Genomic DNA, 19,501 nt, shown 5'->3' on the forward strand with positions numbered 1-19,501 from the left:
CCCTCAAATGTTTGGCTCATCACGCCATTAAGTCATAAGCATTTGAAGTCGAATTATGTAAATTTGATTGATGCATATTAATCAGAAAGTCAGGGGCGGATCTAGCTTTTTTCCAAGGAGGTGGTTTGACCAAGAAATTTGACAAGCAAGGGCTTCACTTGTCTACAAAATGAAGGGGCCATTTTGTTACCGAGACATTTGACAACAACACAAAAGGTTCACTATAAAATGAAGGTAATTTGGGGTTGGCTCCAAAATGTAGGACATTAATTTCTTTTTTTTTTGCTTGGCAGCCCAAGGGGGGTTACCCCCCCCCCCCCCCCTCCCCGTAGATCCACCACTGAAAGTACATATCATGGACCAAAACAATGTACTGGTAGAGAGGATTTTTTTTTATATCTAACGAATGTATTTTGATTGTTTCGTTGTCCTTAGTTTTTGGCGAACATTGTACTCAATCACTGGAATAAGCAGCTTTAATGTATCCTTAGACTAAGTTACTGCCAATCGGATTAAAAAAATATTGATTCAATAATCTACCTTAAAACGAGACTTGATCTTTGGTGGAAATTAAGGAAACGTTTCTATTTTGTTTGAAAGAATAAAGAACCATACATATTGGCAACATAAATGAAGAGAAAGATAGAGACAAGACGTAAGAACCTAAATTTGACGTAAAAAGGGTATGAAAATGACAATATTTGTAAAGAATGAAAATGGAAAATGATAAACAGTTTTTTAATCAATTTTACTTGTTTTCTTTCTCACATTAATTTATCACTTTTTAAATCTCCTTCATCCATCATTCCTTCTCCTTCATTCTCTTGATTCTTTAATTATCTTTTCGATACTATACATATGCATTTTCTCCTAGATGTTCTTTTTATTAACATAATCTTTTTCCCCTTTCGTGTCCTTCCTTTTATCCTTCACCTCCTACTCTTAACCCACTCATATTTACTTATTCATTTCTCAGCTCCCCTTCTCCTTATAGCTTCATTCTTTATCTGCTTTCCTGATATTTTTGTGTTCTTAGGGGACAATCAAACGTAAAATGTTCTAATACATTTATAAACGAGTACGCAAAATGGTCGAACATACTGAAAGATGCTTGGGGCTCAATATTTTTTTTAATAAAAAAGATTGATCAGCTGTAAATTTTAAATATTTTTTTTGTATGTGATAACTGTCAACAAAATATATGCGTAGTCTATAGGCACAGACCCTTGGTTATCGCAATTCGCATATACTGCAAAATGCAGAGTCTGAAGTAGTGAGACTAGATTCACTATGTACTGTGGCTGGCTCTTATTTGACACTGGCAGAGCCTTTGGCTTGTAGTCTTCACTCTAGACCTGTTATTGGTTAAAGTGTCAAATATGAGTTTGTGCTTACAGACTACACTTAAAAATGTTGGGCAACATACTGTCTACACAACAATAAAAACTTTATCCAATTCTTGGTAGTTTTAAACCAATAATGTGTTTTGGGTGAAAACTACACAGTATTGGTTGAAAACTACCCAGAGTTGGATACATTTTTTTTCAACCAATTGTTGTGTGGATAGTAACTGTATGTTGCCCAACATTTTAAGAGTGTAACAAATGGGTCTGCGTACGTGTCCCCATGGATGGCGTCAGGGTATTTTGATGGCGAACGGGGGGGGGGGGGGTATCTGAAGATGACGTCATTTTTCTCACTTAAATAACAGGCGTAGTACAGAGCTATGCGACTCTGATCTCTCTCTTTTATATTCTTCCTTCTTTTCTATTCCCTTTCCCTTTTTTTTTTGCCATTTTCCCCTATTTTGTTCATTACAGCAGGGGGGGGGTCATCATCCCTATCCCCCCCCCGCTAAGTAAGATCATGTCTGTTTTGTATTTAATTATCCTCTTTCTTCTCTTCTCGTCAAGGTGAATGTGACAGCAACCCATGTGAGAACGGATCGGCTTGTCGAGATGGGGAAGGAACGTACATATGTGAATGTCCAATGGGCTATGATGGGCAGAACTGCGGACGTTTTACAGGTGATTAATTTTAATTTTGTGTCTATGGGCCCATTGATACGATGACATGCAATATTGTAAATAATAAATACAGTCAAAATGATAAAGTAATACATGTATGTATATGATGACGACGACGATGATAATGGTGATGATGATGGTGATGAAGATGATGATCATGATGATGGTGATAATCACCAGGGACCCGTAACACAAAGCTTAGCAATGATCGTAGAACATTTTTTCTACGATTGATTGCGTTGACTACAATGTTCAATCGTGAAAATCAAGCGTACGATCGATCGCTAACCTTTGTGTTACGGGGCCCAGAAGATGCAGTAGTAGTAGTAGTAGTAGTAGTAGTAGTAGTAGTAGAAGATGTAGTAGTAGTAGTAGTAGTAGTAGTAGAAGTAGTAGCATCAGTGTTAGTAGTAGTAGTAGAAGTAGTAGGAGTAGTAGTAGTAGTAGCAGCAGTGTTAGTAGTAGTAGTAGAAGTAGTAGGAGTAGGAGTAGTCATAGTGGTAGTAGAATTAGTAGTAGTAGTAGTAGTAGTTGTTGTAGTGGGAGTAGTAGGAGTAGTAGTAGGAGTAGTAGTAGGAGTAGTAGGAGTAGTAGGAGTAGTAGGAGTAGTAGGAGTAGTAGGAGTAGTATTAGTAGTAGTAGTAGGAATAGTAGTACTACTACTAGTAGTAGTAGTAGTAGTAGTAGAAGTAGAAGTAGTTGTAGTAGAAGTAGTTGTAGTAGTAGAAGTAGTAGTAGTAGTAGTAGTAGTAGTAGTAGTAGTAGTAGTAGTAGTTGTAGTAGAAGTAGTAGAAGTAGTAGAAGTAGTTGTAGTAGTAGTAGTAGTAGTAGTAGTAGTAGTAGTATAGTAGTAGTGTTGTTTTAGCATCATCTTTGTTGTCATTTATACAATCACCATCGATACCCAGAGGAAGAAGATGAAGAGATACAAACAGTCAATTCATTTCAATTCTTTACTTCATTTCCATTCAAATTCAATATATTAAAGGATTGACATTTTAAAGAAAATCAGAATGAGATAAAGCATATGAAAATGAGTAGGAGGGGGGTGGGGTCCACTGAAACCAAAGTGTAGATCCCCTTGAAAATATAGAAATAATTGGGTATAATGATACATGAGTGAATAATGACACAGAAAATGTGGAAGAAATTAAAAAGGCGGGGATTAGACTGAAGTTCGGCCACACAAAGGGTAAGAGAAAACAGAACATTTAGTAGCCTAATTGTGATACCCGTTTAATAGCCTAGTCATATCGTCTAGATTATCAGATCAATTCATTTACAAATTGTTTAATATTTTCTTATTTCCCCCTTTGCAATGTTTAGGTGCAAACTGCGGATACAACATCTTCGAATCAACCGGAGTGATCGAATCTCCTAACTATCCGGCTAATTATAATAACCGAGCTGATTGTTTGTACCTCGTCCGCATCAAGGGTGCACGTATCATCACTTTTACAATCGAAGACTTCATGACTGAGGTCTTTAAAGGTAATTAATTATGTTTACGTGTTATTAATCATTTTTACTGATTACTGTTTATTTTTACCGAAGGCCATACCCCCTGTATGTAGTTGCTTCATCTGTGAGATAGTCTTTCAGCAAAACATTGATTATACAATTAAAAAGGACACATGATGCTTATTACTGCCCTTCTGTGAGAATTTCAAAATAATATTAGCTTATTAGTGAACGAAATATCACATTACTTTGCTGCTCACTTAATATAACACGTCATAAAATGATATCAAAATACCCGAAATATTTTAAACTTTTGTTCGATTTTTCGTATTGAAAATCCTTGACATTATACGAGTCACACCATCTAACCTTAGCGAAATAGAAAAATTCTGCTCTTTGATACTGAAAAGGGTCTTAAGGGTTGTCTTTAAAAAATCAAATGTGCATTGCAATGCATGAATAGTCAGCGGAAATTAAAAGACTTCCTTTATCTCTTGAGTAGGTGCAAAAGCTTGTACGGGTGGCAAAAAGGCAGGAAATGCTAGTCTATAGCATGAATAGACCGGGGGACTAAAATCAGATAATTGAAACAGTCAGACCCCTGTGCGTCTCGGTCAATCAGAACAAAGAAACTCGTCAGGTACGGCAAATTGTCAAATGTTAAAGAAACGTTCCTCGGAATTGAACCCACGACCTCTCATTCAAGAGGTTGCTCAGTCCCATCCAGTGAATACTAAAAATCCCGATTGGTGTATAGCCTAGGGGAGAGAAGGCTATGCTGTGCACCAACACGGGACTCCCCAAACATGACGACAAACAACACAAAATAGAAAAGAAAGATAAATATGCAGGAAACAGTTGGTCTATGCTATCATTTTCTAAATATTAAGTCAAAATCATACACAGAATTCGTTTTTCAGTTCACAGCTTTCGCTCGCTCACATCTTTGTAGAAATGTTGCCACATCCGCTATGTTGTGCCCCCTCCAAATGTCTTGGTCATTACGCTACCACTAATTACATATTGATATTTCTAGATGTTGTGGAGTATGGTGTTGGACCTGTGGCTGATTTTAACCAAGCTCTTGGATCGTTCGAGGGTAACCTATCATCAACCAACCAGGTACCTGCCCCATTCTCAGTGGCGAATGAACAGGCTTGGTTTCTCTTTTCAACGGATCGTAACATCCCCCAGAAAGGATTCAGAATCACTTTTACATCAGGTAGTACCTTCGTGCCCAATATCTTCTGTCTTATTTGTATATATTCCCATTTTTACGATTATTGGTATTAATATCGGTATACACTGTTTGCTATTTACAATTCAATGTTATTTGTCTGAATCTATGTTTTCTTTTTCCTTTTTTCATAGAAAGATTTTATTCAAAATCAAAGAAAAAAAACTATTCATTTTACAGAAGAATCAAAATCGTTCCGCGTCCCCGGTAATCTCTTTATATGATTTGATTTGCATAGATGGAGACGACTGTAGCCCTAATCCGTGTCTGAATGGAGCGACTTGTGTTGATCAGGTCAATGATTATGAGTGTATCTGCCCGCCTGGGTTCACCGGTGATAACTGCGAAACAGGTATGAATTTCATGAGTGACGTAGGAGGGAGAACCTTAAGAGGAAATTCCACCTATATTATCTATATCTAATATAAGCCCTCCTTTATTGATTACATAATACCCTTTTCACATTACAGTCTCAGTAGTTTCGTTATTATGATCTGTTTTTTTACTGTCGTGCCCAACCCCCCCCCCCTCCAAAAAAAAGATTTATTCAGTTCTTGTACAATCCTTTACAATTTTGGATGAACATGATTCTTTCTTTTGTTTTTACTTTATTGATGAATTATATCAGAGACCCCTTAAAACTTTTAAAATTACGTTTAACTTGATTTTTTTACTGACAGTATCGACTTCTCTAAAATGGCATATTGCTATCCGTATTGAACAATAATGATAATGGTTATGGTGATTTTTTTTACCAGATTGCTAAGAAAGCATGAATGCTTGTTTGCAAGCAACCAGAGGACCAATGGCTGAAGGTCCTCTCCGAGGGACCTGGTAATGAGGATTAATGCCTTACCAAAGGGCACTAGCGGACCAAGTGGGAATCGAACCCGGGTCACCGGAATCTGAAACCCCGCTCTACCAACTGAGCTATCGCGCCTCCTCAATAATATTAGCAATGATAATATTTTTTTTTCTGAACAGATTAGAATGCAGACTATTTCATTCACCATCCAGCAAATAGAAGAGTAAAGTCGTTGTTTATGATTACGGAGAAAATGACTTAATAGATTAATGAAAACCTTTATTACTCACAAATTCACGATTGCATTTACCTCTTTGCTATCTTAAAATGGATTCCATTACCATGGTTACACATTGTGATTATAATCCAGTGTAAACCCCTTTATCTTTCAGATATTGATGAATGTGCTAGCACACCTTGTCTTAACGGCGGTGATTGTGTTGATCAAGTCAATGGATACATCTGTAATTGTGTTCCTGGTTTCAATGGAGTTAACTGCGAGAACAGTAAGTGTTTTTTGTGTTTTTTTTATGAAACTGCATGCTTATTCGTTAGTTGTTAAAGTTTAAACCACAAAATCATAAATTGTTGGGGACACACCATTAAATACCCAGGGGAGGGGGGCTGGAAGTTTGAGTTGATGCATTTTTTCCCTTCTTTCTTTGAGTAAAGTTTTTTTTTCCTTATTCTATTGAGACAAGTTGTTTTTTGGCCACTTTCTGATGATTTGTCAGTGGACCATTTTTTTTTTACTCTGATGGTGAGTCAAGTTGGTTTTATTTTGCTCGTATAGTAAGTCAATTTTTTTTTGGGGGGGACTTCCTGCACCCCCTGGATATCTAATAGTGCGTCCCTTATGTGTGTATGTGCTTTTGGACGTCTGCATGAGCTGTAAGAGTGTCTAAACGTTGAAGCCAAAACGATGCTTAATCAAGAAAGGCACTGAAGCCTTGGAGGACTGTCTACATGTGATTGCCAAAGAAACGTCATGTTTTAAATACGTATACGGTAATCAATAAACACTGGAAAACATTTTCAACCTTTTTTTCTGCTTAACCAGATATAAATGAATGCGCGAGCAGCCCTTGTCAGAATGGAGGTACTTGTGTAGACGGTATCAATCAGTTTGCCTGCACCTGTCTGGCTGGATACACCGGAACACTGTGCGAAACAGGTAATATTCCACACCCCAGTCACACTTACATGACCACCCTTGTCGATACCATGGATCTGTTTCATGAAAATATATTATGGTTACTCTTATATCTACCGTGGTGAAATGGCTCAGCAGCCTCTCAAAAAAAGTTTTTATGTTAGTTAAAATGATGGAAAATTAACTTCAATCATACGCCTTCATGAAACGACGGGTCCGATTCGCGGCTGCATTGCTCATCATAAATAGTCATTATAGCAATCTCAGATATAACATTCGAAAATGTAGAGTTAGTACTTGTACTGTTTTATATTTTTTAAGTCCACAAGTTTTCGCAATTATGAGAGTAGGTTCCTGATGAAAATCACCCCCTCCCATCTGTGTAGAGAGTATGATTCATGATGAATCAATCTGAGATTTCGATTAGTAATACTATATTTTAGTATTTTCCAGTAACTTTTTATGAGAATATCGATGAGTTTTAGGTTCTGGATACTTCCATAACTGACATTATTTGTAGTATATGCGACTATTCACATGAAAATCAGTCATTTTTTAACTGAATTGAATCCGTTATGAGAGTTGTCAATTGCTTGGTTTCTCTTTCATGACTGCCTACAGAAATTGACGAATGCGCAAGCAGCCCTTGTCAAAATGGCGGATCTTGCAACGATTTCGTGAATAGATACACATGTGACTGTCTAAGTGGGTTTACTGGGACCAACTGTGAAACAAGTAAGTATTTATTATGTTCCATCTTTATCTAAATGAGGTCGGCTTGGCAATCATCATTCTAACAGTGGCCTGCTAATATAGTCGTGACTCAGTTGGCCTGGCCCAATTTTCGTTGAGTATTTTTCTCTGTTCGAAAATGAAATAAACACGATTTTTTTAAAAGAAAGAAATGGTAATTTATTAATAACAAGTTGAGTGTTGAGAGATTTACATTCAGTCGGAGCAGACCATTCCACTTTTCATTGAATGACTATCACAATAAACCTGACTTGTCAGCAATACAAATATGAAATGGGGGTCACGTATTCAAACATTTTGCATGTTTTCCATGGTTTTATTAGCTTTTAAACGGATAACAAACGAATATCCGAGCATTGAAAACAGATGACCCAAAGCTTTTATTTGAGCTGAAATAAGGTTTCCCCTAAATGAAAATCATTGTACTCTTGGTTGGCTTGTTTAACATAGGAAACACGGTGATATATTATGCAACCGAAGTAAAATCAATGATTAGACCTTCCCGAAGAATTCTATAATAAAGGGTTTCATAACAAATAAATGGCTTGTGTGTGCATTGATTTGGTTTCTAGCTCGACCACTTGACAAGAGGCCATCTGTTGTCACTATATCACTTTATATAGTATACATGGCAATTGAGTTTGAAACTCTTGTTGGAATTCTCTCCTGGAGTGGAGAAAGTGCATACATTGTGAGTAGGCCCGCAAAAGGATCCTATGATGGGGTAATGATATACTAGTAAAACACCAAGATGCGTCATTATGATGTATTAAGTGTTATTTAAAAGCGCAATATAATTATCATACAGTAAATAGTATGTAGATTTATCATTATTCTTAAAACTATATGAATACCAAATAAAGGAATGAAGAAAAAAAATACAATTGTACGTTTGCATTCAGCATGTCAACTAGACGCTCTGTTCCTGGAACGCCGTGTGCGGCGCTCTTCACATCTAAAGCTTTTTCGGAACATTTCATATACTTTCGTTACCAGAATCTTTGTCGTCACTAAATAACGCTCGTTTTTTATGTTGGCATTTTTCATTTTTTGGGGGAAATACATGGATACAACACTTAATGGTTTAACTTACATATCACTGACTTGAAATTAAAAAAGTTGAAACTGGTTACAAAGAAAATACGTTTTTTTTATTATATGTCACGTGATTGATGACTTTTTTTAACCCCTGTACCATAATACGTTCGGGGGGAGCCACTTCCTTTCAAAGATGCACAACATGATTGTCCAAGAAAACTCGTAAAGCCGGTTTAAGTTTCATCGTCGGGCGATATCTGTGCGTACAGAAGAATGGGTATCAATAGCAACTAATTTATTATTCTTTATTTTCAATGAATACTCAGGCGTTCTTGTTTTAGTAGGTTTTCTCATAGTGTAAACAACGTCCCCCGGGTACAGAGGTTTTGTTGCTCTCGGGTACTTTCCGATTTGAGAATTATCTTGTTCGTTTTGATCATCGTACACGTTTTTTATTCGGAAATATTCGGAAAAGAAAACCAGCGATATTTAGTGCATCACATACGGTATGTGCACACGTACGTACGTACGTACGTACACTGCATATCGCATATGTGGGTCATCATTGACATTGTTCGCCGTATTATTCAGGGTGATGGGTAAGTGAAAAGTATGGTCGTGTGACCTTACTTCGCGCGTGACCATATTTCGTGGACGGTCGTATATCTCAGAAAGTACTTATATCGTTAAAATCTGATATCGCTACCAGAAAAAGCGGTCAAAAATTATCCTGTAGGGAAAGTTTCTAGTTGATAAGATTGGAATTTGTTTAAGCAAGGGCTACGCGATTGGGCAGGCGCGCGCACCTGCCTCGGCCGATCCTCGCCCACGCGCCCACCACTAATACCGTGTTTACACTTATACCGTGTTTACACTTAATCGGCAATTGGTTCTGAACCAAATGCCGATGCAGAATCGGCATTTGGATTGCGTTTACACGTTGTTACAGCTCGCGGTTCAGAACCGCGAGCCGATGCAAAAACCTGAGATGATACGCATACCTACAATATACGTCATAATAAAGACAACGCTGGATCAGTGCGCTTACAATTACGTCACAACGGTAAAGTAATTGAAATGCGCACAAATTGCCGGTGCAGTATCGGCTTTCTGTTTACACGTAGTAAAAAAGCCGATTCTGCATCGGCTCGCGGTTCAGAACCTACTACTTTGGTGGTGCAAATTGCCGGTTCTGAACCGCGAGCCGATTCAAGTTGCTCGCGTTTACACGCTATGAAAAAGCCGATGCTGAATCGGCTCGCGGTTCAGAACCGCGAGCCGATTCAAATGCCGATTAAGTGTAAACACGGTATTAATCGGCATTTGAATCGGCTCGCGGTTCTGAACCGCGAGCCGATTCAGCATCGGCTTTTTCATAGCGTGTAAACGCGAGCAACTTGAATCGGCTCGCGGTTCAGAACCGGCAATTTGCACCACCAAAGTAGTAGGTTCTGAACCGCGAGCCGATGCAGAATCGGCTTTTTTACTACGTGTAAACAGAAAGCCGATTCTGCACCGGCAATTTGTGCGCATTTCAATTACTTTACCATTGTGACGTAATTGTAAGCGCACTGATCCAGCGTTGTCTTTATTATGACGTATATTGTAGGTATGCGTATCATTTCAGGTTTTTGCATCGGCTCGCGGTTCTGAACCGCGAGCTGTAACAACGTGTAAACGCAATCCAAATGCCGATTCTGCATCGGCAATTGGTTCAGAACCAAATGCCGATTAAGTGTAAACACGGTATAACTTAGCACTTAGCAGGCAGGGTAGGACTTCGGACACATCCACACATAAACATCTCCAACTAAAGTGAGTACACCAACTACCCCAACTTTCACTTCCAATCTAAAAAAACACAAGGTGAGAGGATGTATTCCCTGTATGGGCAATGCATCCTCTCACCACCCAAATTGTTTGATCAACAACTGTCCTTTTTCCAGCCAAACGTTCTCTGCTCTTTAATTAATGATTAAAATGGGCAGTGAAACCTGATCTTATCCTCAGCATCCTGACATAGCTTCAAACCACTACCTCTCTCTAAAAAACGCCCATTATCAACCACAAAAAAATCCATGAAATAAGCACAATTTGAACACAAAACAAAACCAAAAAGCCTGTGTATCCATTGACATCTTTTATGATTGATAAAATATCCACGCATAAATGATTTGGACATGTTCAAAACCATCACCCCACCCCATGTGCGCCACAAATTCTACACCCTACACATACTATAATAGCCCCCTTCAGCTCACCAAACGCAACATATGTTATTCATATCTGGTTCCAAAATTTGGATTCTTGAGAAAGTGCACAATGAAGACATTGTTACCGTTTATTTACAGATATCAACGAATGTGCAAGTGGCCCTTGTCTTAATGGAGGCTCCTGTGTGGACGGCGTCAATGGTTACGTGTGCCAGTGTCTACCCAACTTTACAGGAACACACTGTGAGATATGTGAGTATGAATTACTTGACTAAGTTCCAGTTCGATCAGTGAGTCGCATCCGGTTGTCTGTGATTATGTGTCAATGAGGCCTATTGTGTTTTTCCTTTATACACAAAATAATGCGTTAGAACTTTAGAAGAATGCGTTCGAATCAAATACATTTACAAGAGCATTTCACAAAAGGAACTGTTTGAAATAAAATAAAAATATTGGTAAAGTCAATGTTTTTATTGTGTTGTTTAATCCTAGGGTTAAATGCACTTGACCTTGTCCTGATTATTAGTTAAGTCAATTAAAGCATTACTTCGTAAATGCTACTTGTTGAATCTCCCTGAATGAGTAGGCCTGTATAGTTGATATTCATCTTGCTCAAAATAATGTCGTTGTGAAAATCAAGTCCACTACCTTGCTATTTTTCATTGCATAAGCCCTCGGGCTTTTTTTTCTTTTATCAGACATTTTTGCCCGATGTGACCCATGGCTGCCCACCTCCCCTCCCTTGTGCTAAAATCTTGGATCGGTCCCTGTAATGTACTCTTATCACATGCTTATTTCGATTAATCTCTTACAGCATTGGATGCATGCATTAGCATGCCGTGTCAGAACGGAGCAACGTGTAGAAACGCTGGTGGAGAATATGTTTGTGAATGTCTACCCGGATATACAGGAATTAATTGTGAAATCAGTAAGTATGCTTGTATAGACAGAAAACATTTTATAGAGATATTGTCAATTCATATAGCGTACGACATGGTATTCTAGGATTCAAGAATTATTCAGAAATGAATAAGTTATAAATAGGCTCTCAGGTTTTCCCCAGATGGCAGATACTACAAAATTAAAATGCGTTGTTGTTTCCCTCCCAACCCATCTCGCTGAAGTTTCTTTAAAATATACTTGTTCACATGTTCCCTATGTTTAAAGCAAATTGTATTTTAGCACCTCATTTCACTTCCACTCACAAATACGAAAGGCCGATATGACTTAGATAGCTTGAATGTCTACAACTGTCCTACGTTAATAGATTAAACTCGTGATCGCATTCTGCATTTAATGGATTAAAATAACTGGTAGGCCTTTAGTGTATACTATTGGACCTGGTCCAAAACTAAGTACCATTCTGGAATAAAGCACTTGTATTTTTACATTTTTTAATATTTCCGTTGTTTTAACTGTTAAAGCTCCGTTTTGATATAAGGTGTCATCGGGTTCATTTTTTGTCCTTTTCAAATTTCTAGATATCAATGAATGTGCCAGTCTTCCGTGTCAGAATGGTGCACAGTGCATCGATGGTATAGACATGTACACCTGCCAGTGTCGCCAAGGATACACTGGTGTCAATTGCGAGGAAGGTAGGAAACTCGTGATTTCATGTTCATTGATAAACATATTTTCAACTGCTCTTGCTGCAAAAAAAGTTTCACCTATGGGCGCCAAAATTATTAGCATAAACAGTTTGATGAATATATTTAATGCTAAGGATATAGTATAAATAAATTTGACAAAACTAAAAAAAATCTTAAAATCGAACATGTGCAGATATAATAAACACACAAATGAAAAATGATATATTTATTACTCCCTAAATATACACTCTTAAAAATGTTGGGCAACATACGGTCCACACAACAATTGGTTAAAACTTTATCCAATTCTGGGTAGTTTTACACCAATAATGTGTGCTTTGGGTGAAAACTACACAGTATTGGTGTAAAACTACCCAGAATTGGATAAAGTTTTAACCAATTGTTGTGTGGACCGTATGTTGCCCAACATTTTTAAGAGTGTATATTGTATTGAATAAGAAACTGTGGGAGGCAACCACCGAACGGTAATTGAAAGAGAGAACCGCCATGGCTAGTCACTACCCCCCCCCCCCCCCCGATTTTTTTTCTTCTAACGGTGACGGATTTTTGATGATTATTGATATCTCATTATTTTCCTTCAGTTGGATTCTGTGACTTGGAGGGTATTTGGTATAACGAGTGTAATGATCAGATTACCATCGTCAAGACATCAACAGGGATGATGCTAGGGGATCATGTCACCTATAGCGAACGTGTCATCGGTATTGCAGGTAAAAATATAACCCTATATCATTTACAAAATTATGCTTATCAGCAAAAATACAAATTAAATTGCTTATGAAGCAGAAATCTTAGTGAAAACGATTGCTTGTGGTATCAAGTGAAAGTTTTAGCTTGAAAACACTACTTTTTGCGTATTTTTTTTATGGACACTAAAAACGTACGTAAAGGGATCAATGTGATATCTCAGTAACTTCAATGAAATAGGAAAAATCATTGGGCAGAGCAGTACATGACCTCCTTTTCATTTGAGATCTGTTGGAAAGGAAATGAAGACCATTAGGATTCTGATGTGATATCTTAATTTACTTTATTTTTGTCTTTGCTATGATTTTAAGAAAAAAATTATAGTCGTTTTTCAGAGGGATGTGCGCGATAAATTCCTTTTTAGCAACGAAACCATTTTCTGTTGGCTAATTCTTGAATTAGTTGTGCATTTCTTGATGTTGTGGTTGTTATAATTGATGCTTTCATTAATTCATGCAGCCCCTACTGTGGTGGTTGGTTACGCCAGTAACAACTATGACTTCCCGTCGTTTGGCTTTACCGTTGTCCGTGATAACGGTCAAACGACCACCAGCTGGACTGGTCAGTGTCATCTATGTGATGGTCAAGAAGTGTTATATACTACATGGATAGAGAGTAGCATGGTCAATACTTGTGAAGACATCAAGAGAGCTAACAAGTTAGTATTCGGCAATCACGGTCAACTTCTAAGAATACCCGACCCCATTTCTTTTTCTTTTCATGAACTGCCCAAGCCATGCATGGTCATTTGAGGGCATTACATTAATAAAAAATGAAAACAGAAGTCATTTCAGGATATTAGATGTCGGGCTTGTATTTAATTGCTCCATTGTCAATTCGCTTTTTATATCATTTATTTTCTTTGCAGAAGCGTCACTATTTGATAATTGTATGTAATAAATCCATCATGCGTGCATTAATTTATCATGCACGCTCTAGAATGTTTGCACAAAGAACGTGCTAACGGGATGGGATTCCGCCCCCTCCCCAAATAAAACCCCAAAGGTGCATTGTAATGTTTCTCTGTCCTAATTCCCATCGCAGCTGAAACAGTTTATTGTGTAACTTTAAGACGGCTTTTTGAAGTACCCCATGCTCATTCTGAAACGACTAAACCATTCTCATATTCTTCATAATTATACATGTTGACTGTTCCTTTTTATCACTTTCACAGGGTCGGACAGGATAAATGGACGAGATACGAGCAGAGCTTCGCCCCTCAACCCGAGATATAAAGAAATAATCCGGAAACTAGAACTATGTGTGGGAATAAAATTATGTTCCCGCATTCGTTCTTTTTAAATTTAATTAATTCTGAACTTTGTAAATGTCTTATAACTAATGTCTTATGTTGTTTTTAACACACAAGTGATATATATCAGAAATGCATCAATAATAATTGTTCCCCGTTTTGTATATATTTTGCTAAACAATGGGATTTATCTCCTTGCAAAGCTGTAGGGAAAAACATAAATTATGGAATTTTCAAAAGAATAATGCAATAACCTGCTGTCTAATTTGGAATATAACCAATTTTGAGCACCAGGATTTTAATAGTTTTTTTAGGAAATAAACTTACTTTCAGAAGTCAGTGCTAAGAGTAGGTATGAAATGAAGATGTGTTTCACAATATAAAATCGACAAAAACAGGACGTCCTCATTCGTCCTAAAGGTTTACTGCATTATGTTCTTGAATTTTAACTTCGTCATAAATTATGATGAACTGTTTTTATGTAGCTGTGTAGGCCTTTGGTCATCAAAGCACACACTTTTCGATTAACTTTTTTTTAGTATTTATATAATAAAAAATTTCAACAATAAATTCTGTGATGTATGTCGCATTTTGTTTCGAGATATTCCCTAATTCTACCACATTTTAACAAATAATTAAAACATCGTATAGAAGAACTAATGTTAGAATGAGGACGAAAGAGAAGGAGAACAGGTATTTTTAAAAATAGATGTACAGACAAAGGGACGAAGTTGGAGAAATAAATGGAAAGACAGAGAGAGAGGAAATTTGAGAAATAAATGGAAAGAAATATAATGAAAGTTATAAAAATAAATTGAAAGACAGAGGGAGAGAGGAAGTTGAAGAAATAAACATGATAAATGGAAAGATAAAGTTGAACTGTTATACCAATTAAAGTGATAAACATGATAAATTGAAAGGCAGAGAGAGGGGGGGGAAGTTTGATAAATAAATGGAAAGATGAAGAGGGAAAGTTGGAGAGAAAAAGAGAGGCAAGTCGTATAGACATGACAGATGTGAAAAGGAAGTACTGACAAAAAGAGAGACTATATAGTCAGAAAGAGCAGCTGTGTGAAGATATATTGGTATGATGAACAAGACCCAACGACCCACCTAACCGTAAATACCAAGTTTTTGGTGTTGGTCAAAAATAAAAAGCAAAATAAGCTGTTAAAAAGCTATTTAAACCATGGCCCTAAGCATTGGCGTCAGGGCCGATTACCCCTCCCCCTCCTCCTTCATGAATATTGGAAACCTACTTTTTATTTGTCCAAAATTTCACAAAAATGTACGAGTGAAAAAATACATGCATGTATGATAAACTCGGTTGCTTTGTTCTAACAAAGTCTATTATATAATATCTTGCCTACATCCCAGGGAGACGTTTCTGACGGCATTTAACAAAAATAACAGAATTTACCATCAAGTTGGGAGATCAAGCTCAATTTGACAACTTGATTATTACTTTGCATAGGCGGATCTAGGGGGCGAGGCCCCCCCCCCCCCCCCTATTGCCGGAGCAAAAAGGGCATAATGCCTTTAGTCGCGTGCATTTGAGTGTCCGTAAGTCCACACACACAGCTTCAACACAGGGAACAGTGGTTTTCATGAACGTAATATTGCAAAAATCCGGGTATATCTTTATAACTATTAATAATCTCACACCAGATTGATAATTGTGTGAACATTTTATCAAATTCCATTAATTTGATGTAAATATCATTACAATTAATTGACTCTTTACGTCTCGCTGTTCATTTGAAAGTGTCCATGTTCACAACTCTTGCTATGACAAACGGTTTAAAACCACGCATATTTTCGAGACACTGGCACCTTTGTTTTCCCTCTGGAATAACCCTAAGGGTAAAAAAGGTCGAGATTGATTGTCATCTCAATGCTAAATATATTACCTACAGTTCGATGTATAATACTTTACGATTGGTATAATGGTTACATCTTATTTTTCTCCCAAACTTTGAGATCGAGCAGGCAGAACATGGCATATTTCTGTGTACAACGTCACGTGACTAACGTATGATAGTTTTCGTTCCTAGACCATTTTCATTTGAAACAATTTATACAGTCCAAACAAGCTTAATTAACACATTTAATGTTGAAAGTAACAATGTTCTTGTACTATAAAGCTTTGCCTTCTGAAATTTATAATATAACTACGTGTGGTCAAGTGGTTAGAGCATTGGACTCATAATCGCAAGTTTGTGAGTTCAAATCCCAACTCTGCCATCGTCTCCACTTTGATAAAGAGGCCCAAGAGTGATATCTGTCGTCTATTACGTCAGCCACTATGACTGATTAACCTAGACGTAAACTGTTTCCAAGGTAATTGGTTATATATCAGCTTGGCGTTTACCAGCCCAAAAAGCTGTCCTGTTGAGCAGTGGCGTAGCTAGGATTTTTTTTCTGGGGGGCACTGGGGGTCCTTGGTTTTTCAGGGGGGCACCATTTTTCCGTTGTGTGTGTATGTGTCACAAGGAAGGATCCGACTCATTCGCCAATAGGGGACGGGGCCCGAAATTATCATCACCTGTATTTCCCCCGATCAGTCACTTCTTAGTTTTATTCTTATAAAACAACATAAACATGAAATGATCTCATAAGCCTTATAAAAAGTGCGAGCGCGAAGCGCAAGCGATTTTTTTTTTTTTTTACTTTCATATATTTTGTCCTGAAAATTTAATATTCTGGGCAATGTTATGTGTGATCCTGAACAAGATTCGTATGTAACTAGATGGTTACTGCGAACGCCAAGCACGAGTAGAAATTTTTATTAACTGTTCTAGCATTATCAAAAAGAGACCTGTTAAGGACTGCTTATACAGTTACCCACGAAGACGGTATACATTTCAATAATGCGAGCGCGAAGCGCGAGCAAATTTTGTTGACAATTTGACCTAAAAAATGGTCATTCTAAGCACTTTTTAAATTAATAAATGGGATAGGTATGTAACTAAACAATTGATGCGAGCGCGAAGAGCGAGAGGAAGAAAATTGAGATATTAGACCTAAAAGCGGGACACTCTATTCATATTTTGTAAATCATAAATAGGATATAGTTAATTGGGTATCATAAATAATGCGACCGTGAAGCGTGAGCAGACAATTATTGATATTCTGATGTGAAACTGGATAATTTAAGTACATTTAATATAAAGAACATGTTGAAAAGAAACGTCAAGCCACACTCGCGGACTTCCTGCGTCAACAACCTTCGCTCCCCATGAATGATCATCGTGAGAAAGCGTCCGTCGATACCGTTGCTACGTATGCATCCGACTCCGCAATTCAATATGTTGGCTCGCAAGCGGCAAGAAAGATACCGAAGAATAAGAAAAGTGAAAACAATCAAAGGTGCAATGATGGAAATAGCGCTGATGATGAAAGTGAAAGTGATCAATCCATCGTATCACCTGAAAGCCCACCAGTAGGGTCAACTGGCAACAAATCCACAGTAAAGCCTGTAAAGCGGAAGCAAACAGCAAAGAAACCAAAACACAAGTAAAGCTTGTTAATGATCAGATTGAAAATCAATGGAGTAACAAATTTGCACAGTGGATTCACCTATGCACTTTGTCTCATTGAATGTTCGAGGAATAAGAAATAAAAAAAAAAAAAAATAAAATATGGTTATGGTTTAGACAACAAAAAAGTGATGTAATATTTCTTCAGGAAACTTTTTTGTCAAAGGATCTTGAAAAGACTATATATGCAGAATGGAATGGACCGTGTTATTTTAACCATGGCACCCATCATTCATGCGGAGTTGCTATACTTGTCCGAAAAAATGTAAACATAAATATTGTAAATGTTCACCACAAACACGATGGAAGAATTATTGCAGTACGTTTTATTATTGATGAAAATAAATACTTATGTCTCAATGTATATGCACCAACAAAAAAGAACGAAAAGAACAAATTTTATAAAATGCTTAATGTTTGGTTAAAAGATGTAAAAGATGAAGATGATATAATCATTGCAGGTGGTGACTGGAATATAGTTCAGAATAAAAAGGTAGATACCTGTGGAATGTCATATACGCATTAAAAAAATGAAGTCTTTAATTTTTTTCAGCAAAACAATAATTTGAGTGATATTTGGAAACAATTTCATCCGTCAAAAAAACAGTTCACCTGGAGACAGATGTCTTTAGGTATCTTTTCACGTCTAGATTATTGGTTGATAGCAAAACATTTAACTTGTAAGGTATACTCCACAGATATCAGGCCAGCATTGAAATGCGATCATAACGCTTTTTCTCTTAAACTGAAAATGTGTAAACAAAATAGGGGTAAAGGGTATTGGAAAATAAATAACTCTCTTCTAAATGATGAGAAGCACATTGCTGAGATAAAATGTGTTATACAGAAAGTAAAAGCAGAATATTCATATTTAAATGATCAACTGAGATGGGAAATGTGTAAAATAAAAAATAAAGAATTAAGTATTAAATATTCTAAAGATAAACAAATTAGAAAGAAAATGTACTATTCCAAATTGGAAAAGGAATATACAGAAATTTGTGAGAAAATTGATGTCATGCAAATGTACGAGATATTGAAGAGATGGAAAAAATAAAATATGAGTTAGATGCCTGGTATAAATATAAATGTAAAGGTGCGTTTGTGAGATCTAGGGATAAATGGCTAGAGCATGGTGAAAAGTGCACGAAATATTTTTTACAGTTGGAAAAAAGAAGAAGTGTTAAAAAAGAAATAAATTGTGTAGAAATTAAAGGTAAAATAGTACATGACGGTAAAAAAGTTTTAGAACATATATTAGATTATTATGAAAATCTGTATAAAGGGGATTGCAATCAAGATCAAGAGTTCGACAGGGGCGGATCCAGCTTTTTATAAAGGGGGGGTTGGGGTGGTATGCGAGGGAGCGTAGCGACCGAGTCCAAGCGAGCGGAGCGAGCGAGGGGGGAGGGTGTGGGAGGGGGGTGTCCCCCCTCCCACAGTAGGGAAAATTTTTGAAAATCTGTGTGTGAAAATGGCGTTTTCTTGCATCTAAAACACCACTCTTTTTGGTATAGAGGTCGTTGCCAAATTAACCCCCATGAAAATTTGTAAAATTAAGTTGCATTTTCCTGCAATGTAAGGCCAGTTAACAACACAGATACAAAGAATTGGGGACCTTGGAATAAGCACTGTTAGCCTAATACTTTTATTATGAACAGCTTGT

At 37.1% G+C, this 19,501-nt stretch overlaps 1 protein-coding gene across 1 annotated transcript; it reads left to right on the forward strand.

Moving 5' to 3' along the window:
* Positions 1-1,888: 1,888 nt before the first annotated feature.
* On the forward strand, positions 1,889-14,598 carry LOC129279287 (fibropellin-3). The gene is made up of 13 exons (XM_054915382.2): positions 1,889-2,027; positions 3,354-3,518; positions 4,525-4,710; positions 4,964-5,077; positions 5,923-6,036; positions 6,591-6,704; positions 7,305-7,418; positions 10,826-10,939; positions 11,502-11,615; positions 12,169-12,282; positions 12,879-13,007; positions 13,504-13,702; positions 14,219-14,598. The coding sequence occupies exons 1-13, from the start codon at positions 1,991-1,993 to the stop codon at positions 14,277-14,279; spliced, it is 1,575 nt and encodes a 524-aa protein (XP_054771357.2). The 5' UTR covers positions 1,889-1,990; the 3' UTR covers positions 14,280-14,598.
* Positions 14,599-19,501: the final 4,903 nt, after the last annotated feature.

Source organism: Lytechinus pictus, chromosome 16, assembly GCF_037042905.1.
Source record: "Lytechinus pictus isolate F3 Inbred chromosome 16, Lp3.0, whole genome shotgun sequence".
NCBI lineage: Eukaryota > Metazoa > Echinodermata > Echinoidea > Temnopleuroida > Toxopneustidae > Lytechinus > Lytechinus pictus.

What these genes read in the sequence shown, in the direction of transcription:
- LOC129279287 (XM_054915382.2), top strand. Translation starts at nt 1,991, where the DNA reads ATGGGCTATGATGGGCAGAACTGCGGACGTTTTACAG. An exon ending in TGGAGTTAACTGCGAGAACA is followed by an intron (nt 6,037 to 6,590) that starts GTAAGTGTTTTT and finishes CTGCTTAACCAG; the next exon opens with ATATAAATGAATGCGCGAGC. An exon ending in TGGTGTCAATTGCGAGGAAG is followed by an intron (nt 12,283 to 12,878) that starts GTAGGAAACTCG and finishes ATTTTCCTTCAG; the next exon opens with TTGGATTCTGTGACTTGGAG.